A 25,797-nucleotide genomic window follows, 5' to 3' on the forward strand; every position below is an offset into this window, starting at 1 on the left:
ATACACACTCAGATACTAACAAACACCAAATCAGGCTTTTGAGGATCTGGTATCTTTTCAAGGTCAATTATAGGCAAAGAGCTGCAACCATATATAAAATTCTGAATATAAATTCTGTATGTAAAATTCTGTCTACTTCCCTTTAGTTCTTAATATAAAATTCCCAGAAAAAGAGGAAGACATGATGACTCAATATAATGGCCCCCAGGAACCTAGCATGACATTGGAGCCAAGGTAATGAGCACTTGCCCCGTTATCATGTGTGACCACATCCTTCCCAGTGTGGAAGAGCCTCGTCCAGCCCCCCGCCCTGGCTAGGCCTCAGCCTCAGCTTGCAGCACTTCCTGTGTTCCTCAGGCGATGCCTCTGTGATCACAGGAAACCAGAAAGGGAGTCTGATGACTATCAATTGCACCCCACAAATGCCAGTAACTTTACCCCTAAGTGTCTGATTTGACATCATTTCCTATTGACTTAGGCTCCTATTTAGAGACTACGTTTGTTGAAACTGCATGATTATTTCAGAGAAGGCAAGGTCCATTATTTCATTTCTTAGAGACTTCTAGTCATGGTGAAATACTCAGGGTGAAGATGCTGGCAAGGAACAAGATGGAATTCATATCCACTCAGCTCCCATTGGCTGCCAGAAAACGTGATAGATATCCTACATGTTCAGAATCTCAGGTGATTGTCATAAGAACCTGGCAAATAAACTTCTTCATGAAAGAAATAACTGATGCTTAGACAGGGGCAGGTATCTGTCCAAATAGTTCATGCTCTTTCAATTGCACTATTGGGCCACTTTGCATACCTTTAGTGTTTGTTAACTTTATAGGAATAGGGCCAGGTACCGTGGCTCAGGCCTATAATCCCAGCACTTTCAGAGGTTGAGGCAGGCAGATCACTTGACCTCAGGAATTCGAGACCAGCCTGGTCAACAGGGTGAAACCCCATCTCCATAAAAACACAAAAATTAGCCAGGTGTGGAGGGGCATGCCTGTAGTTCTGGCTATTCCAGAAGCTGAAGTAGGAGGATCCCTTGAGCCCAGGAGGCAGAGGTTGCAGACAGCCAAGATTGCACTACTGCACTCTAGCCAGGGCTACAGAGCAAGACCCTGTCTCAAAAACAAACAAACAAACAAACAAAACTTTATAGGAATGAATTGTGGTGTTTGTGAGTAACTATGGGCTGGCCCAGACCTACTGCCCAGCCCTGCAGAGCCAGGTCAAGACAGATGGGCAGTGACTCAAGAAGCCAAGGCTAAAGGGTCGTGTTGGACAAATATCTGGAAGAGTTCCCCCCTCCCACCCCATGCTCACCCTGCCCCCCACCGGCATTCTGCCTTAGGGTCCTTCTTACTGGAGGGGAAAAGGCTAAGAAAAGAGAAAATTCTCTCTGTTCTTGTGAACTTGCTTTAGCAGATAATATTATGGGTGGGATGCATGGAGAGGGATCAACACTTCATGGCCCAGACTTAAGGAAAGAATCAAAATGTGTAATGAGGATCATGTTTTGGAAACATGTGGCCAATGTATTTTTATTCTCCCAAGTAAATCATGTCACCTTTCGCCCTTTCTTTATTATAGCTAATCCATATTTACTACCCATAGAAAAAGGTGGTAGTTTCCCAGAACAAACTCAAGGTTTGAATTAATTGTGAGATGTTGGGCTTGAAAATTAGGTTCATTTTTTTTTTTTAAAGAGTTTTCTAAAGTTGTGAATCTCTCATTCATAGGTCAAAAGGCCACCCTGGCAAACAAAGAACACAGAATTTTATTTCAGGTGCTAGATATGAAGACTCAGCCTATGATATCAGTGACATGAATACCCACCCAGGGAGAAGCAGTGTTCCTTCTGGCTGGGAAGTGTGAGATGGTGAGTGAGAGGGGCGGAGGGTTACCTGGAGGTACTTCCTGGTTCCCTTGCCTGGGAGGTTCTTATACCAGAGGGGATAGAAAGCCCAATGGAAACCCAAGATAGACGGAAGCAGAATCTACGTGTGTCTGGCTCCTGTCAAGCTTCCCTGATACGGCCCTGGTAAAACTTCATCAAAAGTGGAAGGCGTCTGCACAGCTGAGGCCAAACCAGTACCACTTTCCACATAGGCTGTGCATGTAGGAGGCCCAGATGCCTCTCAGGGTCTCTGAGAGGATATAAAGGTGCTGAGGGGGCCAGGGGAGCACAGCGCCTGGGATTTGGACGAGAAGCTGCAGGATGGGAACTTTGCATCCCAAGGCCGTGGTGTGGAGTCGATAGTGGCAAGTTCAGTCTGGTTATTACACTAGCCAGTTCAGAGGAAGAGTGAAATCCCCAAGGTCAGCAGGGCAAAGTGCTAGAAGTTGTTGAGGATGCAGATAGTAGCAGGAAGACAACTCTGAACTCGCTCACACACCCTGGCCCTGTGTAGCAACGTCATCCTGGGCATGAGAAGGAGGAAGAGAGAGAAACGCAGAAAAGCCTAAGCAGGCACCACAAAGAGACAGCCCATCCGAAAGAGGCTGCTCTAACCTGGCGGAAACTCTTTTAAGTTGGTAAGTTTAGTGTCTCCCCACAATATCAGAACGAGCACGAGATGACAGGTATAGGCTGTATACATTTTCCTTCTGTATTGAATGATAGCCTGTGTGTGTTCCACCACTGTGCTCCACTCGAAGGTACCTGGGTGGCTGTGCCCTGCTCAAAGTCACTTGGGCAAGGGAGGGCAGGGGAAACCAAAATCCCATCTCACACCCACTGGCCCCTGCACACTCCGGAGCTGAGCGGTGACAGCCTGGAGAAAGGGCGTCTTTATCTAATTACTCTGCCTACTGGCATGCCTTTTGTTAATTAGCAAAAAGGAGCCTGTTTTGAGCTCTGGGCAGTGGGGGTGCTGTTTAGGAGGTAATTAATGATAGAGTCACACAGACGAGATACAAGATTTTAAATAAACTGAATCCATGTAGCTTCCTAACCCCAAGGAAAGACAAAATTCATTTACACAAAAATAATCATTAAAGAACTAATGAAAATAATGTTTGAATTCAGCCACCAGACATTACATTCCAGAGCCTGGAGAAAAATTGATGGTCATGAAAAAAAGTCATTCGCATAAGCGACACCATGGTGTGAAGTCAAGGAGTGCAGATTCTGGAGTCAGAGGCTTGAGTCCACTTGAGCGTCTTCAGCTTTGTCTTCTCTTTGGCACAGAGAGTAGTTCCCCTGCCAGTGACTGTTGTGAGGATCAGTTGAGATAATAAATAGAAAATGCTGAGCCTCAAGCCTGGAGTAGAGAAAGGACTCAATAAGTACTAATTACCTGTACTTGTTACTTAATTTCTCTTCTGTCTGCATCCCCCTGTGTGAAATGGTTTGAGCAATTAAGAAAAACCTTCCCTCAGGGACATTGCCTTGTTGCAATCTTCACTAGATACACTTATCTCTGCCTCCACCTCCACCTCCAGCTCTTCTCCGTCTCTAAGACTATCTCCCTGTTGTCTGTCTATCTAATTATTTGTAAATGAGCTGGTGGGTTTGTTGTTGTTGCAGCCTGGCTAATGTTATCCAGAGATTTCTGAAACCTCAGGAGTGGCCTGGAATGGTAGCCCCTGCTGGAACCATTTACATCCTTTCCTAACACCTGCAACCCCACACAGCTCACACTGACCTGAGGCCTCTGGCCTGTCCTTGGAGGCAAAGACTGCGTAGATAAGACACCTGGTTACCGTAATCATCTGCGGTTTCCTCGGAGCTAATGACATTGCTCTTCTCTTTGCCCAGATTATGTGAGAAACTTTAAAAAAAATAATTTAACGTGCTCTCTTGATATTTCAGGTGTTCATTGAAAAGTCTATGCCATTTTCCATCTCCCTCTTTTCCTAGTTGGCTAATCAAAATAATACAACCAGAAATATTTGTATCTGCAACAGAAACGAAGGATAAATGTATTTGTGCACATTATATACATATTATATACATTATATACATATAAGTGTGTGTGCATACATATATATGTATAATTGATATATTTGGAAGAAATAAAAGGTTTTGTTAAGCACACAGGTTCTAGAGTTAGATTCTCTGTTGCAGATTATTGAGGACAATTCACTTCAGTCCTGCCAAAACAAAGTGCTTGCTTAAACAAAATGCCTGCTCTGTAAAAATGCCTTGGTCTTGAATAAAATGCCTGCTGTGTCAAAGCCTCTATTTTCTCATCTGGAAAATGGGACCAATAATAAGAACCCTCATTTAATTGATAATGGACAAAGTACTTGCAGCACAAAGCCTGCCACAGACAATGCCTTCAATTAATGCGAACTATTAATGTTATGAAAAGTGTCTATTTTCTGACAATGTTCTCAATAATATAAATTGTGCTTTTGTTCACTTCATTTGTTTGAAATAATAAATTAAAATACAAAAAGTTGTCTTGAAAGTGGCCATTTGTCTTTCTTCTTGACTCCTAGTAACCCTTTTCTGCCTTTAGAGAATTTTCACCTCATGGGCTTTGGTGAATGAATTCATCTCCCTCTACAGAAAAGAAAAATGCCTAATGCATTTTCTCAGCCTTTATTCCAGGTAGTCAGGTAGACTGTGGACTCCAGCAATTAGACACACTCCTCACAACCTCCCCACCACACACACACACACACACACACACACACACACACACACACACGGCTGCTGGAGTGGCAGGGTCTGGAAGGTACTGTCTGGCAGGGATGGAATGTGCACAGGCGAGTTCCAGGTGGCCGAGGCTGCCCCAAGGCGGGCCCTGCAGACTGGCTCAGCCTGCATTGGGCACCCTCTCCTCCTTCTCGTTCCCAGGACAGATCCTGTGCAGGGGAAGAGTGAGTCCTCCTGCTTGTAGCCATAGGCCCATTGGTCTACTGACCTCCACCTCCTTAACATTCAACTCCCCAGCACTGAGTATCTCAGAAATGGTATTTACCAGAAAAGAGGGTGAACGGGGCAGCTGCTTTAGGAGGAGCCATCCGAACCAGCCATTTCCCCTCCTGTCTCCTCAAAAGGATCCAAGCTGTTGGAGTTCACACCTGTCCCACATGACATGAGCCAGAGCTGGACAGAAGTGTCAGGGACAACCACTCTCCAAGGTCAAAGAAGCCCTGAGGCACCAGAAGATCTCCAAGAAAACCACATGGAAATCATAAAATGGAACTCAATGGAGGAAAAGAGAAGTTCTGTAATGTGGGAAAATGAAGTACTAACAATATTTGACCAATTTCCCTTGATTTATCCGGGTTACTACTTCAAAACAGTCAGCAAAGCACTTTCACAATGAAAGTTGGGGTGGGAGGGGGCGGAAGTGGAGGGATGGTTGGAAGCAGAGGGAAACTGCATGGTGGTGCATGTCTGTAGTCCTAGCTACTCAAGAGGCTGAGGCAGGAGGATGGCTGGAGCCTAGGAATACAAAGCTACAGTGAGCCATGATTACACCACTGCACTCCAGCCAGGGCAGCATAGTGAGACCCTATCTCTACAAAAATAAAAATAAAAAGTAAGGGGGAGATAAAAATGTAGTAGTCGTAGTAATATCTAATAATTACTGAAAATTTACTGTATGTCAGGAATTATACTATGTGTATTTAACTAGTCTGCATAAAATTTTGATATAAGTGTTATTATTATATTCATTTTCAGATGGGAGATTTTGAGGCACAGAGATTAAGAAGTTTGCACAGGGTCAAGCATCCAGCCCTTAAGTGGTAAAGATGAATAGATAGTCATTAAAAAGTGTTTCAGTGGGGCAGGGAGACTCATGCCTGTAATCCTAGCACTTTTGGAGGCTGAGGTGGGCCAACCACTTGAGCTCAGGAGTTGGAGACCAGCTGGGCAACGTGGGGAAACTCCATCTCTACAAAAAATACAAAATTAGCCAGATGTGGTGGTGAGTGCCTGCAGTCCCAGCTGCTCAAGAGGCTGGGGTGGGAGGAGGCTGGGGTGGGAGGATCGCTTGTGCCTGAGAGGTTGACGCTGCAGTGAGCCATGAGTGCGCCACTGCACTCCATTTTTTTTGTCTCAAAAAAATAAATAAAAAATGCTCCAATGATATGGGTAGTTGCTCAGAATATAAGACGAACTGAAAGAATACAGAACACTATACATATAAATATATCTACAGTCAATAAAATCATGTTAATATTTATGCATCTGCAATGAAAAAATCTGCAAGTGAACATATCATAATGTGAATAGTAGCAGGCCTTAGTGATATGACTGTGGATGTTTTTATCATTATCTTTCCCCGTTGCTCTGAGTTTCTTTGACAAGCACCGTTACCAGCATCTTCTACCTATCAACTGTGCGACTTCTGTGGAGTTACTTGATGATTCTGGGCCTCATTCCCTCCTGAAAATGAAAATTCCAAGTCTCCATATTATGTGATCATTGTGAAGATTAGAAAGGTGAAAAACACGTAGAAAAAAAGAGCTAGAAAATAGAAAATGCTCATTAAGTGTTTGCTATTATAAATGTTAATGCTTATAAATATGCAAAAATTAAAAATATTATGCTGAGGAAAAGTGTTCATAAACAACTCCTAGGCAATTAGAAATCCTTCTCATTTCCATGGAAATTAAGGGACACCCACGGCTCCCTCGCATTTGTGCAGAGGACCCCGTGGAGACTGCTAGCCTGATCTGAGATATGCAGGGTAAGCAGGATGGGGACGCAGTGCTGAGCCTGCAGGCGACACTAAAGGACCCCCAAAACCACTTTCTTTTCTCTCCCCAATTCAGGCCACACCCTCCAGCCCCATACCCAAGGCGTCTAGCCACTAGGTCTGCACTTTCCTGCCTTCTCCTTGGGGACACCGACTGGCAGACAGGATGTCGCTGCTGGAAGCATTCGCCCTCTCCTCCTTCTGGGCTCGTGAGTCGCAGTCCGAATATTTCAGTCTAGATCAGTGACTAAAATCATTCTTCATTTCCTTCTTCCCTCTCAGATGCTCACTGGAAACTCTCCTCTTTTACTTACAGTTGGACTTGGATTATCAAAAGTGGAGCAGTTCCAGCTGTCCATTTCCACGGAAATAAAGAAAAGTATTGACATACCTTGCAAGATATCGAGCACAAACTTTGAAACAGATGTCATTCATTGGTACCGGCAGAAACCGAATCAGGCTTTGGAACACCTGATCTATGTTGCCTTAACGAAATCCTCAGCTGGAGGCAGCATGGGTGAGAGGAGCAACAAATTGGAGGCAAGAAAGAATTCTCAAACTTCCACTTCAATCCTTACCATCAAGTCCATAGAGAAAGAAGACATGGCTATTTACTACTGTGCTGCCTGGGAATACACGGTATCAGAACTGTTGAGACAACACGCACAAGATCCTCTCCCGGGGTCTGCGCCCACCACATCCTTTCCGACAGGGGCAACCACAGCCCGTCCCCAGCTGGGCTCCCAGACTCAGGCTTGCCTTCTCTGAGGCTCTTCCGGGGCTTTCCAGGAAGCTGTTTCGGGTTGTGCTTACACCTTTGTTCCAGGCTGATCCCAGGAATTGTGCTCCAGAATCGTTGACACTATTTCTTAATGGGTGTTAAAGACTTGTCTGGGGACTGAGAGGACACAGGTCATGCCACCGTCCATCATATCACCACCTAGAGACTTCCAGTAAGTAGAAAGGTGCAGTTGAGAGAGGCATCCTTATAACAGACAGTCGAGACAACCCACCTGCAGTGTAACTATCCCTGGCACAGTTTACAACTAAAGAAATGAAAGCTTAGAGAATTGGGGTTGCGTGATCTGCCACATGAGTCATGCTCTTTGAGCTGGTCTATGACACCCTACTAAACAGTTTAAGGATCGCAATTTTCTAAGTGATTGATAGGATATCTTGGACAAATTTGGGAAGGAGTAAGTGCCCTTTTTACTGGGACGGGTAAGGAGATTAGTATGGTCTATGACACCATACTAAACAGTTTAAGGATCGCAATTTTCTAAGTAATTGATAGGATATCTGGGATAAATTTGGGAAGGAGTAAGTGCCCTTTTTACTGGGAGGGGTAAGCGTGAGATTGTAGGAATGGAGCTCCAAGTCATCCCAGGCTTCATTGGGACATGTTGGAATAACCCTTGATCTTACCTGTAAAGGAAGAAAGAATTGTATCGTGTTTGTTTGTGTGTGTGTGTTTGTGTGTAAGTTCTCTACAGTGTTCTCAATTCTTTCATAGATTAGCTCCTTTAACCCACACTACCTATAAGGTCTGGTTGGTTGTTCTCATCAAACATATATAACTCCTGAAATAAGTGGAATATTAGTTCATGCACTTGTCCAAATCACAGAGCTGATATGTGGCAGGACAGCCTAGGGACCCAGGTCACCTGGTTCCTCTTGAATATGACGCTAAACTGCTTCTTAATCACAGGAGTATAAAAGAAAAGACACATTGTTCCTATCCCCATGGAGGAGACAGAACTGACCATCATGGAACTTTAACTGACACAAATTACTACTGCGTGCTGAAGCATGTGCCCAGGATTCCAGTGGTTAGATGTATTCACAGAATAAGTAAAATGCCAATAAACTACCAATTGACTTTTCAATATAGAAACATAAAAAATCAGGGTTTTCCATTTCTACGTATATGACAGGTACTGTTATCTACACTTTATCTTCATTGTCTTTATTATGTGATAATGTAAATTTCTTAAGTCTCTGGAAGCCATTAAGACACTGATAGCGGTAGAAAGTGAGACACAAAATTCAAATAACTCAGCCGATGTTAGGGTAAGTGATCTTAGAAGGGTACATGTTGTCATAGGTCATTAATAGTAATATTCAGATGAGCTTTTGAAGGACCAAATATATTTTCAAATATAAAGTTAAAAGAACAGAATATAAAACTGTAAATGTAAGACCTATTAAAAATGCTTAATCCTGTGTTATATTCCAAACAAATATATTACTATTATAAACGTGTAGAGAACATGCTTAAAAATAAATGCTGATTGCTCTTATGTTCTTTATTTTAATTAGTTAACTAACGTTCTACTAGAGTCTTCTCAAAATATTTTCATCACTTTGCAACACGTTTGGTCAGATTTTCTTCAGGTACTTATCCAAGCTTCATGTTTACCAACGTTGTGATCTGGGATGTCAGGTGTGCCACACTGTTCTTGTCTATCAGAGGGAGATAAAGTGTAAAGGAGGTAATGCAAGAAAATGTTTAGAACGTTAGCAAGCCTACAATAGATGTTTGATTTAACGTTAATTTTAAAGTGCATGTAAAAATGAACTTTATTTAAAAACACCCCTCTCTGTGACATAGTCACAAGACAGTTCTGAAGTCCAAGGTGAGTCCTCACAGATTGCCCTGTCAGTCCCTCCAGCAATTTCAATCAAGTTTCCTCTTGAGGCGCACCCTCACTATAAGTGAAACTGGATTTCTCTGAATTATAATCTGCATTGTGACACCCCAATTAATTATAAACCAAATACTCCACTGTATTTCAAATAGAAAGGACTATAGCTTTTTAAATGAGGTGTGAATAATGCTAGTGTAAAATTTCAGTTTTCCTTTATTAAAATTGTCAAATACTGTCCATGTTTTATGCTCCTGAGTCCCAAACCCCCAAAACATTAGCAGAAGGATCAATTTTTATGCGAGGTAAAGAAAGCCATATGCTCCTATCTCTGGAACAATGTTGTACAGTCTGAAAATCAAGGGGGGAACAGCCAAGTTTGAAGCAGAATTAGTTCAACTCCAGAGCTGCCTCCATCCCGTTCCACAGATACATTCCTGTCAGATCATGGACTGTACTCCATCAGTGATCAGTGCAGTGCTCCTGGGAACTGGTCAGCTCTGCAGCAGGCCATGAAGTCCCCAAAGGCCACCCGATCCACCACATTTTTCTCTCTCACCAAGTCACGCCACACCCTCTCCCCACTGACCAGGGCCAGCCAGCAACCAGCATCCTTCTCCTGGGGATATAGTTCAGCAGACAGTAGGATGTCCCTGCTAGGAATATTCATATTTTTCTCCCTCTGCAGCTGTGAGTTGCTCCTCAATTATTTCAATATAGATGAGTGATGAAAGTGATTCTTTTTTTTTTTTTTTTTGAGACAGAGTCTTGCTCTATCACCCAGGCTGGAGTGTGGTGGTGCAATCTCAGCTCACTGAAACCTCTGCCTCCTGGGTACAGGCAATTCTCTCTCATGCCTCAGCCTCTCAAGTAGCTAAGATTACAGGCGTGAACCAATGTGCTCAGCTTATTTTTGTATTTTTAGTAGAGATGGGGTTTTGTCATGTAGGCCAGGCTGGTCTCAAACTCCTGGCCTCAAGTGATCTGCACTTCTTGGCCTCCCAAAGTAATGTGATTACAGGCATGAGCCACCACATCCAGCCAGATGAAAGTGTGTCATTATCATTTTCTCTTTCTATGTCCCAGGTTCATGGGACTTTCTCCTTTTTTTTTATAGTTGGACTTGCTAAGTTAAATTTAAAGCCATCAAAAATGTCATCTACTAGAGCTACAGATAAAAGTGTCCAGGTATCTTGTGTGTGGTCCACTGAAGAGTCTGTAAATATAGTTATACACTGGTATCAGCAGAAACTGAATCTAAATTATGAGCCATCTGACATATATCACTTTAATAAAAGTCCCAGTTCATGTTTGCTTGAGTAAGAAAAACAACAAACTTAAGGCAAGAACAAATTTGCAAATGCCTACTTCAGTCTTTATCATGATCTTTATAGAAAAAGAGGATGAGGCCATTTACTACTGCGCTGCTTGGGACCCACAGCACCAGTGCCACACTGTCCCACACAGCATCCTCTCTTGGGTCTCTGCCCAACCATGTCCTTCCCATGGGAGTAAACTCTATGGACTCCTAGCTGGGCTCTCAGCCGAAGCCTTGCTTTCTCCACAGCACTTCCAGATCTTTCTGGGAAGCCATCTTGGGTTAATGCCCATGCATTAGGCCCTGCTTTAAGCAGGAAGCATGCCTGATCATGATGTTTCCAGATATTCATTGAATACTACTTCCTAATGAATTAAGGTTTTGTCTGGGAATGACTGGACACAGGCTAAGGCCCCATTCCTGTCACCATCTAGAGATTTCTATTAACTGCAAATGGCTTAGGCCAAGGGAGAGAATCATTGTGTACCAGGAATCCCGTATATAATTATTACAACACCCCTGCAACAGAACTATTATTTGCCTATTTTAATAAAGAAATTAAAGCTTACAAGGTTAAAGCAACTGGTTAAAGACAAGAAGTGCATGTTTTTGTTTCCTAAAATGAGATCACAAGGCCACCCTGAATGTCTAAAAATCACAGTTGTACAACAAACAGATTCTTTGAGGTGACTTTCGGGTTGAGCAAGTATCTTTTTTCTGTAGAGAAAAAGATGGTTCCTCACTTTATACTAAGGGGTGTGATCATTTCATCAGAAAAGAGCCCCAGGCATTGGGCTGTTAAATGAGCCCAGTACGTTGTGGATCATCTTGGTTTTGCCTGTGAAAGGGAGAGAATGAATCAAGAGAACAGCTAATAATTCTGTACAAGAAGGTTCTTTATTCGTACTCTCAATACTTTGCATTTATTAACTCTTTTAACCTCTGGCAACCTCTGAGGTCTGTTCTGTTATGAACAGAAGTGCATTTTACTCAGGTAAGTGAGAACTATGTGTCCTAGCCACTCGTCCAGGTCCCACAGCTGGTTTTGGGGCAGCATAGGATTGGACCCAGCTCATCTGGCTCTAGAGTCTGTACTCCTTGAACGCAGAAGGGTAAAGAGAAGTACTGTACATTGTTCCCACTCTTATAGAGAAGACAAAACTGACAACTTTTGTAAAACATTTAATGGCACAATAATTTTGAACTGAATCAGGTGACCAGAATTTGAGCAATTAGAAATCCTTGCTGAGTAAGTGAAATACCAATAAATTATCAATTTTTTCAAAATATAAAATGATGCAAATTCTATTATTTTATGATGCCATCTCTAAAATAATTGAGAAAGAAATGAAGAATATCTTTTATCCATGTACTTTTTCTATAGCAGCACATACTAGGCACCCCATGGAAAAATATAGACACCACCTTGCATTTGTACCATGTGTCGTCTTATTTATTCGATAATTTCCAAGGTCAGGACACTACATTCATCCTCATCATCCCCTTTTCCAAGGACCCAGGAAGGCTACTGAAGGAAATAAAGGGGGTCCCAGGAAAGGCTGAGCTGGGGCTGGAATCAGACAATCCGTCAGTCTTTCTCCTCCCATCCCGATGCACTCAGCCTTTTGTGATCCACATCCTGTCTGTGTAATTCCTGACCATCATATTCCCTCAGGGTGGGCCACACTTGGTTTCTTGAATCTATATAGGCAGCCTTTCAGGCATCAGACTAAATGGTGAGAAACAGAGAAAGAGACACCTGATTCGTAGTGCCTTCAAATGATAGAATACTATGACCTTGTGAAAATGTTTTATACATTTATTAATAAAATTCAAACATCTTCACAATAAAATGTGAAGAAAAGTTCATAAAGTGTATAAAACCTCTTAAAAATATAAATGTCTGTGTTGATAGAATACTTTTTAAATCAGAAAGGAATTATCCAAAATTGTAGAATAATTATTCCCAAGGGAATACATACTTTTAAATTCTTCTACGTACTTTCACTAATTTTTATATATTTTCTTAACTGAGATACTAAGGTTTTGTTGTAAGATATACTTAACAAAGTAATTTTCTCTTGTTTGGTAAAAATAGTAATACTAAGATACAATAATGTCATCAAAGACTGATGCTGTGCCAGGTACTGATATCTGAGTATTTTATGCATTACAATTGTGTAACAGGATAATGCAAGCCCCTTAGTACTTCCAGAAGATATATATGTAGGCAAGGTACACATGTAAAAACTGAGGCCCAAGAGCTTAAATAACTCAGACTACATTCTACAGGGTGAAGTGGTATAGGAGAGTGGAACAACATGAAATATTAATTTCCAGAGAAAAATATTACAAGTCCAAATACTGTCTGGGGTGGTGTCTAGCCACTTCTACTGGCTGAAGCATAACGATACATTTTCCACACCTTCACCTGCTCTATTCACTTAGGGGCTGTAGCTGAAAATGATGTTCCTAGATCTGTTTTGACCTAGAAGATAAATTCTCATTAAAAGGAAATGGGGACAGTTGTGTGCTTGCTGGAATCACAGATGAGAGATGTCAGGACACCCGCACAGAATCCCTCTTCAGGCCCGTGTGTACCGGCTCCCTTCCAACAAGAGCACAGGCTCAGCGGTGTTGTCAGGGTTGGACTGCATCTCCCAGGACGTCCCCCTCAACCTCTGGAAACTTGATTATGTTCACACGTTAGGACGTACAGAAATCCTGGTACTCTGTACTCACGGTCCAGGGATTACCTGTAAGTTTATATGATCCAGACTCAAAGAGGGAATCACCGAGTGGCAGAAAACATGCTGGGTAACTTGTACATCTTATATAACCATGGCAACACTTTACAATGCCATCTTCATTTTTTTCCCACTTTAATATGAAATAATTTGAAAGAAAATACCTTCTTAAACCCCAGGTGCCCATGTTTCCTCGGCTCTGTACTGCTCCCCTGAAGAAGTTAGCATTCATTTGTTTTACTCATGTTGGAGGGTGAGCGTGGGATCCAGCTCCTGCCCTCTCTCAGGCCCATTCCACTCTGAGGGATCCTGCTACAGCCCAGCCAGAACACTTCCTTTTGCACTGGCCTCAGATCCTCCTGGGGAAGGGAGGGGGCATTCGATTATCCCAGAACAAGGTGGATACCCACCAGAATCGATCCTCTTCCTGGCTTCTGCCTGTGATCACCGCAGCCGTTTATTCAGGGCCTTCTGCTCCCTCTTGGGCACTGCTCTAAATCCTTTTCATGTAACTCATCTCATCCTTGGGACAATCTTTTCATATTAATCTGTCGTGATTCATATCTTACAGGGGAGGAAACAGAGGTAGAGCGATGTGATTTACTTTGTGGTCACAGGGTTGCTAACTGGGGTGGGGAGGGGCTGGGGTTCTGGTGTCTGTCCTCCTAACCACACTATGTACTAACTCTTAGAGAGAGGGTAAAAGTGGCATCTAGTATATGGTCTGTACAGCTAGAAAGAAAACTGATAGGACATTAAACTAGACATTTTAGTGAAATTATAAAGGCTGAGTGCAGACTAGTGGGAGAGTGTGAGGTCTTGGGGGCCACAAATATAGGGAATTTTCCACTATCTTTTAGACTTTTTCTCCAGGAATCCTATCAGGCTCTTGCAGGGAAGGACATGGTGAATTCAGAGAAAGCTTCCCTTTTGGTACTGGCTGTAGGAGCGGAACAATAGCCACTGCTGAAATTCACCAGACCTACTCCACTTCCTCTCCACTGTAGAAGAAAGACTTAATCTGCAAGAGAAGGTCCCCATGGAATTTCATCTTAGATGAGGGAGGGAAAAAGAGGCCACCACCAACTCTGCCCAATACTTTATCCCTATCTCCACAGAGTAACAAGTTTTAATGTGCAGAAAAGTGGGTGTCAAAACCATAGCCTGAGGACATTGGTGGGTGCCTCCTATGGCTGGAAATGCACCACCTCTGGAGTAGGAGCAGCAACAATTGTGAAGATACATTCTCAAGTCCCAGTTTCACTCTGCCTGTTTAAGACAGAAGCTGAATGAAAATAGCAGATAATCTCTCCCTTCCCCACCTCTCACCACCATATTGTCTTGAGTAAAAACAACAGTAGAATGCAGCAAAGAGAGCTTCAAAAGACAGACTGTCTCTGGGGAGCAGAACAAAGGGAAGACTCAAAGCCAAGAACAAGGGATGACTAGAGAAATCTAAAGTCTCTGACGTCCTATGAAGAACAAACTCCAATCCTGATAACTTAGCAGCAACAATAAACTTCTAACCCAGTCTAACTCCTAACTAGATTAGCACAAACTCTCACACTAAAGGTCTGGCAGAAGGAAAGATGTAGGCATCACCGAGGAGGACGCAGGGATGTATTACTGTGCTTGCTGGGACACGCTGTGTCAAAATGCTCCACTGTAACTGAACAAAAAGGCCTCCCGAGCTCGTTACACCTGTGCAAACACACACACCTCCTCCTTTCTACCTCCCAGAGGCACCTGGCTGCTGGATACAGAGCTCTTTTCTCTGGTGTGTGTTTCCTGGGCAAAGTCTGAGCAGGAGCCCAAGAGCCCAATCTCTGATGCTTCTTTCAGTGAGAAAGTTTATCATCCAGTCTCACCCCTCTGGAGCCTGCACTGGCTTTTGGGCTGGTTTATTAACTTTGAGTGAATGAAAGAGTGCTGGAAAATATAAGGCCTTTTGAGTGACATAGACTTGGGTTTCGAATTCCTGCTGGGAATACTGACAGCGTGATCTAGGAAAGTTCCTAATGCTTTTTCATTCTGTTTATCCAGCTTCAAGTGGGGCTAACATTAGCCACCTCATAGATTCACTGAGGTTTAAATGAGCCTCCATTATGAAAGTTTCTGACCTAGTGGTCAACAAATCACTTCCTTTGTGTCCGTTCCCATTATGACTAAATCACTGAGCTATCTCAGCTAAAATAGCTAAAATAAAATTATTAAAATATAAAATAAAAAGCTAAAATAGCAATGCTTAGAGACTTTTTATTTTGAGGTGAAGTTTCACTCTTGTTGCCCTGGCTGGAGTGCAATGGCATGATCTCAGCTCACTGCAACCTCCATCTCCTGGGTTCAAGTGATTCTCCTGCCTCAGTCTCCCAAATAGCTGAGATTACAGGCATGCGCCACCCGCCCGGCTAATTTTTTTTTTTTTTTTTTTCCAGTAGAGATGAAGTTTCTCCATGTTGGCCAGGCTGGTCTCGAACTCCTGACCTCAGGTCATCCGCCTACCTCAGCCTCCCAATATGCTGGGATTTCAGGCATGAGCCACACACCTGGCCACTTAGAAACTCTTAAAAATAGGCCAGGCGTGGTGACTCACACCTGTTGTAATCCCAGCACTTTTGGAGGCCAAGTTGGAAGGATCGCTTTAGGCCAGGAGTTTCAGATCAGTTCGGTCAACATAGTGAGACCGTGTCTCTGAAAAACATACAAAAATTAGCTGGGTGTGGAGGTAGTCACTTGCAGCCCTAGCTATGTGGAAGGCTAAGGTGGGAGGATTACCTGAGCCCAGGAATTCGAGGCTGCAGTGAGCTATGATGGCGCCCCTGCATCCCAGCCTGGGTGACAGAGCTAGAGCTTGTCTCTAAATAAATATAAATCACATCTTACATCATCCTCCAAACAACAGTAAATTATAACTTTAATTCTGAAAAACTAAAAATGCACATGGGAAGAGTGGAGGGTAATGAACCAAAAAGACTTCTTTCCTCTAAAATTTTGCTTCAGTCACAATAGAGTATAACATCACAGTGTCTAAAGCAGTAACTACATGAATTGTTAATATTTATCACACTGTGAGGTTTGGGCACACTCCTAATCTATGAAACATACATAGTACTGCAAGAGGTTGCAAGATTATAATCCCATTTGTTACTAGACACAGTAAATATACTTTTCCTCCAATACTCATGATAATACATAGCTACTCACAACTCTGACTAAAATATGGCAAAAACGGGAGAGGAAACAGAGGTGAAAGATAGACGTATTTGAAGTAACACTTCATCATTCTCAGCAAACGGACACAAGAACAGAAAGCCAAACACCACATGTTCTCACTCATAGGTGAGTGTTGAACAATGAGAACACGTGGACTCAGGGAGAGGAGCATCACACACTGGGGGCAGTTGGGGTGGGTAGGGGAGAGACAGCGGGGGGTGGGGAGGGAGGGGAGGGTGGGGAGGGATAACATGGGGAGAAATGCCAGATATAGTACGCACCTAAAGTAAAATAAATAAATAAATAAATAAATAAATAAATAAATAAATAAATAAATAAAAAACAATAGGAGGGAATAGCTCCAAAGGGGAAGTCAACATTGATTTATTATAACATAAGTGTTTTCATGAGATCTTCTGGGATTTGATAGTTTCTTCACACCAGATAAATACCACTGCAGCAGATCTCACTGCGAAGGACTTTCGTTGGTTCTGAAACAAACCTTTCCCTCCCCGTCACACAGCAAGGGCTCCACTGCATCTTTGGTCCTAATCTGTGGTCCTTTGTAGCGCCTACTCGAACTAGCCACTGGCAATGTCAACCTCATGGGTTTTCCTTGTGTCTTTGGCTTGGGTTTGTAGGTTGACTTTACTCCTTTCTCATCGTTTCATAATAATTTTTGTGTCCACAGTCGACTGTTTTCAGAGCCTCTCATTTCTCTTCCTCGCTTTTCAGATGGAGACAACAAAATGAGAATATCTCAGGATCAACTCTCCTCCACCCGCAGAGTAGACAGAACAGTGCACGTAGGCTGCAAGCTGTCTGGGCTTCCCCTCGAGAACACCGCTGTGCACTGGTATCAACAAAATGAAGGGGAGCCCCTGAGACGAATCCTTTATGACTCAGCAAAAAATTACAAGCAAGACAGGCCTAATCCCCGCTTGGAGGCAGATATAGATGATAATATCTTTTACCTGATCATTAGCAATGTTGCCAAGTTGGATGAAGCCACCTACTACTGTGCCTGCTGGGATATCACAATGTCACAGAGTCAGAAGGGACCTATAAGAAAACCTTCCTATGACCACCCCCAACTGCTTTCATACTCATGCAGCCACAGCAGACTGATGCTCTTGTTCATTGGTTCACAGCCTGTTTGAACAGGGAGGGCCCTTGGAATATATTTAGCCCAATGTCCCCATTTCAAATGAGAAAGCTGGGGCCACAGAGACAGCAAGTGACTTGTGTCAAGCTAGTTAGCCACAGAGGTAGGGCCACACTCTGCATTTCAGATTCTCAGTCCAGTGCCTCTTCCTGCCTCTCCTGTGGTCAGCGCTGAATTTCTTTCAGTAAAACCACATTTCTTTCCAAAGGGAACTGTGACAACCATGCGTTGTCTTCCTCAGTGTTACTCCCAGGCCCCAATCAAGTCGGATATAGGCCAGACATGTATGTGACTACCACTCTGCTGAGAAGGGGACAAAGGTCAGCAGGGATGGACTCCACGCTCCATCTACCCATGCTGTTTTCCCATAGCTACTTACTGCCCTTTTTTTCTGTAGCTTCCTAACTGTTGTGAAATCCCTACTAATTGGAGCAATTTCCCTGGTGTGCCCATCACACATACGGGCATGTGGGAAGTAGAGATTAGCTTTTTATCTGACTAGATTAGTAAATTCTTATAATAGAAGGATCTGCTGAACCAAGGCTGGGGTTTCCTACTCTTCACTCTGAAACCTGGAACCAATCCTAACTGTCTAGCCATGCATTTGGTTCAAACTGGGCAGCCCTGGCCTGCTTTCTGCCTTGAGAGAGTGTCCTAGGACTTGTTCGTGTCCTAGGCCTTACCAGTCACACCTTGAAAATAGCAAGAACAATAGTAGCAACCGTATCTGTATCATTACATTATAGCTCAGTACCTGTCTTTTTGGATGTCTGATAAATAGCCAGAAAAAAAAATTATTGATTCCAATTCCATTCCCTTCCCCTAATCTCCAAGCATGTATTATTTTTCTCCTCAGACTTTCTTATTGCAGTAAATGGCAAGAGAATATTGTTTCATCTGATGCAATGGCAAGGGTGTTTCCTCAAGCACATAGTGTTTTGTTGACTTCTACATTTTTTGTTTCTCCTGGTAATGAGAGAAGAGGTGAGGAGACCCAACTATTATTGAGTTTCCTGTGATGTGAGATCTGAAGGGAGGTTATGGGAACCCTGGAGCTGGTGGTTTCATCTGCCAGAAAGTCACCCACAAACCAGGCCCAACCCTGTGTGGCCCAATCTGAGATTGGAATAGCCTGTCTCAACAGAGCCCCCGACTGAAACACTATGGACTCAACGCAGAGAACACCCAGTCTTCTCTCTAACTTACTGCAGGTTAGAAACTCTTTGTGTTTCCCCTGACACGTGCAGGGTAATAGGCAAGCCATGACAGCAATGATTGTCATTCTGAAGTGCATGGCCCAAATGGTCCCATGGATGCTATAATCTCCTGGTGTCACTGAAAGACAAATAAAAAGAAGGTAAATTTGATATTCAGATTCAGCTAGCCCCATTCCGCACAGATTATCTTGCTAGGTGTTTGCAGTGACTACGCATTGCTTTTTAGAATATCCAAATTAACTGTTTCATCTGATTTTTATTTTATTTGACATGTTCTGTGATTCCTAGAAAGCAACACCCAGTATCCTATATATGGCTGTTTGAGATACAGATTCTCTATATTATAGAGACCTAAACTACATCTGGAAACTGTGTTTCTCCCATGCACATCTTTCCAATTACACTCAAACAGTGAAGTAATTGATGAACAGGGTTTGGGATCTTGAAAACTGGAGTGAAATCCTAGCTCAGTTTGAACTCCCTAATTCTGTTTCCTCACATGACTTTTAATGGTAATAACAATTTGTGGGGTAAAGCTGAAAGAGATAAATGCATAATTGGTGCCTCATTTTTGGTAGACCCTATATTTATGAGTTTTCTTTCACTATCAGAGAGCACAGGCTTTTAGATTGTCATCCTGGATCAGGGGGAAGGGAAGTGAAAAGGAGATTTGGGGCTTAGAGTAGAATATTAATTTCCCAAGACATTCCAGACACAAGAGCCTTTTATGCAAACATTTCTTGTTTGCCCAAAAGAAACAAATGTTTCATCAGGCATGTTTGCCTGTAAGGGCAATATCAGTTGAAAAGTAGCTATAATATGCATAGTGGCATGTTAAATACCCCAATTGCAAAAGAAACCCTAAAAGACTAAATCATCAGGTTAAGAATGAAGACAGATGGCAAAATTGCTAAAAGGCAGAATCTGCTTGAAAGTGCAGTGACCTGGCCTCTTCCAAAGATTGCTCTGGTGTTTTTAGAAACAAGTAAAGATCCATTGTACTATATTGTAACATATCTGATATCATCTAAGTGATAACATATGTGAAATCAAATTATGCTAAATTATGAAAGTTAGTGGTTCAGAGATTGTTAGTATGTGATTTTTTTTAAATCTCTTGTACGTATCAGATAATGTGTTTATTTCGCTTCAGACAGTTGTCTGCCCATGTTTCTTCTCGGACGTGCCTTAACTTACTTCTGTACCCGATTTAATGAAGATCCATTAAAATTTCTAAAAGATAAACCAATGTGAAAAAATGTGCAAATGATTATTTTGGTTCATGTTGGCAACCAAATCCTGAAATGAAATATGAGATACGTCTTCATTACCTTTTGATGTTCTAACAAATTTTGCTGGAGCTGTTCTCTATGAAAGTTATTATCACCAAACTTGAAAAATGATGCAAAATTTCAAGCAATGCAGTGCCAACTTGTGCTTTACCTCACTTGACTTACTTGTTATTTATATGTTTATTCATTCATAACCTGTCTTCTTGGAAGCAGGATTTAAGTTGCCTCAGTTAGTTATCTCAAGACATGATAAATGTGGGAGGGGGGATGTTTCTGTTCCAAAACATAGGGTTAGAAGCAAAATTGTTCATGTTTATACACATTCATTTAGGTTTCATTTTATGCCTTTAATTAAAACCTGGACATTATGGTCTTCACATAGTTCTTTTTTTTTGTAAATTTAATAAAAGATGTTATAATTTATTACTTACTTTTTTACATTTTATTACTTAAATCCTTCTCTTGAAATGTAGACAACTTCTAAGACTTCTGATGCTTCCCCACGTGGTCCTGGGATAAGGAGAAGCAGAGGACGAAAAGGAATTGAGTGGGCATCATCCCATCTATGACAGGTGCAAAGGGTAATTGACAGTCCGAAGTAACAGTAACTTAGAAGTTTCAGATAAAAAGACACAGAAATAGGATATTTCCATTCTACCTTATGAAGTGAAGTCTCTCTGTCTGAATTATTGCATAATCAGTTTTTAGCACCTGCTGTGTCTCAGGCTTTATTATGAATATCGTACAAAATTCCTGGGAAATAGGTCTAATCCTCTCCTTTAAAAGATGAGGAAACGAAGGCTCTTAGAAGTGTCTGCTCAAGGGCACATCACCAAGAATGGAAGAACTAGAATCTGAACCTGGGTTTTCCAATTTTAAAGTGTCTTTTTTTCTTCATTCCCAACTTCCTGAGATAATAATTTATTTCATAAGAATCTTTTAAAAACTCAGGTAAACCTGTTAATGTTTGTTGCTCCAGCCACTCTGTCCATCTCCACCATCACTGCAGCAACGCAGGTCCTTGGTTGCCTCTTATTGGCTTCTGGCGACCACCTATAAAACCATCTGCTTCACCTTAATTGCTGTCCTGGTCAGTGCCCCTTCCTTTCTGCTCGACATTTATCTTCCCAAAGTGTAAACCTAATCATGTCACTTTTCTCCCTAAATCTTTTAGCGGGTCTTCATTATCCATTCTTCTTTCAAAAACATTTATTTGAAACTACCATAAAAATAGAAAATTTTCAATGTTCTTACTTTTTAAAAATTAATGTGTTAAGGTTCTCCTACCCTTTTTCCATCCCATGCCCCTTTACCCAATGGATACAATTATTCTCCTACATGTTCCTTCTAGCTTTGTAATTTTAATCTATTTGGACCCTATGTTGTGCGAGGTGAGGTAGAGGGATACTTTTATTTTCCCAAATAATCATTTTCCTATTGACCATTTCTAAACAATCCATCATCTTCTTGCAATTTAAAAATGCTGCAGTGTGTTTTAAACAGCCACACATACTTGACACATTTTCTGCAGGAGTTCTGTTTTATTTGTCTGTCTCATTATTCTTACATCATTATCGTATTATCTCAGTAGCTTTGTGATAAGTATTAAGATCTACTATGCCAAATGTCTATTTGCTGAACTATTTTTCAGAAAATTCTTTTTCTATCATCTCATATTTATTCATCCCTATACAATTTAAAATGAACTAGCCCAGCATTAAACCTTACACCCTTGAACTCAACAACAACATGTCATAGTAATTTTGACTGAAATTGGTGGAAATTTATAGATGCATTTAAGATGTATTGGCCTCTTTATGATAGGAGCTTTTGATCTATCAATGTATGTTTCTCCATTTATTTAGGTTTTATTGTATGCCTTTAGGAAAACTGAATACTGTGTTCTTCATATCATTGTTGTATTTTTTTGTAAATTTAATAAAAGAGTTTATAATTTATTACTTTTTTACATTTTATTACTTAAATCCTTCATGGCTCTTGAAATATTGACAGCTTCTAAGACATCTGATGCTTCCCCTTATGGTCCTGGAATAAGGAAGACCAGAGGACAAAAAGAGATTGAGCGGGCATCACTCCATCTGTGACAGGTGTAAAGGGTAATCGGCAGCTCCGAGTAATAATTTTGAATTTTCTATTAAAAAGAAACCCTTTCCAAACATATTCACTCAGCCCTGTTGTCCTCTCCATTGGATTGGGAGCTGTGAGGTGCCACGTATGGATAGGTGCCCTCTGTGACCTCATTCATACCTTCCTGAATGAGGACTCATGGTACTTAGGCTGGAGCAAGGGTGGATCTCGAGTGGACATGGAGATTGTCATGCACGGCCTGTCCTCCTCAGTCCTTTCAACTGAACACCTCATCTTTACTCAGGAGATCACACAGCAGACTCTGGCTTAAGATTGCAGATTTTTCAACATATCAGATAACTGGATTTTTTGTGGCGGGGGGGTCATAGCATAGTTTGAATAAAGAATCTATTATTTCATGGGAGACAGAATTCTACAAATTTCTTCTGCTATTCCAGGAATAATAATAAAAAAGTCATTGCAGAACACATTTTCTTATTTGGCATTGCTTTGGTAAAGCATTGTGTTGCCAAATGGTAAAAGTGGCTTTTTGAAAGTGGAGACATTAGTTTAAATTTCTCAAGTGTGTCTGCTTTGACACATTTGCATTTTCATTTACTAAAGAGCTTCCTCCTTTCAGAGCTATCTTCCCAAATTGCTAACAGAGAGGCCCTGGTGTTTGTGAGAACAGTAGAGCTTTTCCTTTGATGTAATCTCAAAGCAATTTCGACACAATTGAGCACCTGGAAATTAAAAAAAAAAAAAAAAGAAGACAATTCTCTGAGTACTTTTCCTGGTAATTTAGAAAAATAGTGGGTTGACCCATCGAGCCTGCTGTTTTCTCTTCCTGCTTTTTTTTTCCCCCATTTCCCTTTTCTGTTGGTGCTTTTCAAAAATTATGGCCTTAAAAGAAAACAGGTAATTTATCAGGGAAAATGACAAACTATCAGATGTCACAATACCTATATTCAAGGACTTCCAAAAAAGCCAGAAGATCAAACTGCTTGTTCAAAGTTGTTGGATTGCCAGTCACGTCACGGAGATCAGGAGGTTGAGATTTTTGTAGAAGCTTAGACCAGTGTGATAGCACCGGTTGGATCAAGGTATTTGCAGAGGGGACTAAGCTCATAGTAACTCCGCCTGGTAAGTAACTTTTTTTTTTCTGCTTTTATCCCCATAATGAAAAACTCATAGATGCTTCATAGAAAAAAAAGATCAACCTTATCTGGATCTTTCACATTCCTGGCCTCAGTATACGAACAGCAATTTTGCCTGCTAGGTGGATAGGGAAACAAAACAATTTTGTACATGTTATCTTCCCTTTCCTGTTTGTAAGCAGATTGAAATTCTACTTTTAGAATACACACACACACACACACACACACACACACACACATTGTAGACTCTGGCTAGAAATTAAAATGTTTTGAGAACCATGTCTATACGACATTGGTGTAAGTGCTTGGTCCAAGGACACTTTTTGTAGGTCTTTTAAGTGAGAGACATAAAAATGGAATTTTATTAATTACTCCTTCTCTGTATTTTGAGATATAACATAGTGCTCCCTTCTTCTGGTAGCCTGCCAAATCCATATTATTGATTTTTATCTCATCCTGAGAAACAGTGAAGAAAAAATTAATTCTTGTAGTAAATTACTATAGAAGGTCAATACATCCCATTTGTTACTGCTCTTGTTTCTTTGAAGGAGGCTGAGGTCAGCAACATTTATACTATTTGAACTCTTGCTATATCACCTGGAAATGGCCCAGTTTAGTAGAATTTGTAAGTTCAAACAGCCATTTCAGCTCCATGGTCAATGGAGAGTCTTCATGATTTTACATCTTCATTTGCTCATTCATCCTCTCAGCAAATATTAATTGAATTGTTCTGGATGTTAGAGATAAAAAGGCAAACAAGACGCAGTCTCAACACTCAAAAGCTGCCAGTATGGCAGATAAGTATTCTAGATTCTGGCTTGGCTGGGCCCTGCCCGTGTTCTTTGGCCTGTAGCTGCCAGAGAAGCAAAGGTCTTGGGTTCATGAGCTCGTTTTCTTTCTTAATCCGTGTAGCAGTTATTGCTTATAAGATCCATGTATTGTGTTTGGTGGAATAATTTGATAAAATGACCCAATATTGTCCCCTTAAGGAGAAAATTAATATTAGTAAAGTTTATTGAGAGCCAGACACCATGCTAAATAGTTTCAGTGTGTTATCTCATTCCTCACCAGACCTATACAGGAGATCCTCTTATTTCCATTTCACAGATGAGGAAACCGAGGCCTAGAGAAGATCAGTTATTTTCTTAGAGTCACATGACCAGTCACTGTGGCAGTTTAGGATCTAGCTAAGGTTGTCTATTCCAAAGTGCCTCATCTGGACCCTTATGTGATGTTTAGAAATATTAAGTCATATTTTTATACTTTGAATATTTCCTCTTCTGTAGCTTGACCCTATGAATGGACACTTTAGTTGACTGTTTTTGTAGTAACAAGTCACAGTTTGTATTACTATTTGTACATGAATACAATTCTTCTGCTTCTAAGTATGGCACTGAAATTCTCTCTCCTCCAAAAAGTCATGTGGAACGTGCATTTATTAAATACTCAAAATATAATTTTTAGGTTATTTCTATAGAATGAGTGATTTTGACATCATTCCACTCAGTTGTCTTTCTGTATTGGCATCAAATTTGCCAGATATGTTGAAACTAATAAAGGAGCTATTGCAACTATGCTATATTGCAGTAGTAAGTTGCATAATTCAGAGCTGCCTCAGATTCTCTGGTGAGTAGCACAGGATTTAATTCAGTGCTCTGGAAACTGTAAGGGTATTTCCAAGTCAAAAGGAGCAGTCTTTCAGCAATGAATCATCATTAAGAATTCATATTTTGTAACAACTCTTCTAGTATTCTATCAGTGAGAATTGGATTCTAAAAAGAAGTTACTTTATTTATTTTTATTTGTTTACTTATTTATTTATTTTTTGAGACGGAGTCTCACTCTGTCACACAGGCTGTAGTGCAGTGGCATGATCTCTGCTCACTGCAACCTCCACTTCCCGGGTTCAAGCAATTCTCTTGCTTCAGCCTCCTAAGTAGCTGGAATTACAGGCACCCGCCACCATGCCTGGCTAATTCTTTCGTATTTTTAGTAGAGACGAAGTTTCACCATGTTGGCCAGGCTGGTTTTGAACTCCCAACCTCAAGAGATCTGCCTCCACCTCAGCCTCCCAAAGTGCTAGGATTATAAGCATGAGCCACTGCACCTGGTCAAAAAGAAGTTACTTTAGAATCAATCTAGATACCCATCCCTCCATACATACGAATCACAAAATACCTATAAATCATATCGAATTATCTATTTATTAAATGTCAAACATAAGTATCCTATTATTGTTTCTCTTTGAAAATTAGGAAAATACTAACTCTAAATTACACTTAAGACAAAGTGCATA

The 25,797-nt window shown here is 41.3% G+C and overlaps 1 protein-coding gene across 2 annotated transcripts in view; it reads left to right on the forward strand.

Annotated features, from left to right (window-relative positions):
• The window catches only part of LOC105723328 (T cell receptor gamma constant 1), a 61,023-nt gene that overhangs the window by 19,230 nt on the left and 15,996 nt on the right, over positions 1-25,797 (forward strand). Inside the window, exons 1-3 of one of the 2 annotated variants that reach the window (XM_064380439.1) lie at positions 6,687-6,868; positions 6,976-7,293; positions 23,428-23,487. The exons of the other annotated variant lie outside the window; for it this stretch is intronic. Of the exons in view, the coding sequence (XP_064236509.1) occupies positions 6,826-6,868; positions 6,976-7,293; positions 23,428-23,487 (421 nt within the window). The 5' untranslated portion in view covers positions 6,687-6,825. Of the gene's footprint in view, positions 1-6,686; positions 6,869-6,975; positions 7,294-23,427; positions 23,488-25,797 lie in introns of those variants that run through there. 2 annotated transcript variants of the gene reach the window in all.

This window comes from Aotus nancymaae, unplaced genomic scaffold, assembly GCF_030222135.1.
Source record: "Aotus nancymaae isolate 86718 unplaced genomic scaffold, 86718_ANA_hifiasm-v0.15.2.pri h1tg000025l, whole genome shotgun sequence".
In the NCBI taxonomy this organism is placed as follows: Eukaryota; Metazoa; Chordata; class Mammalia; order Primates; family Aotidae; genus Aotus; species Aotus nancymaae.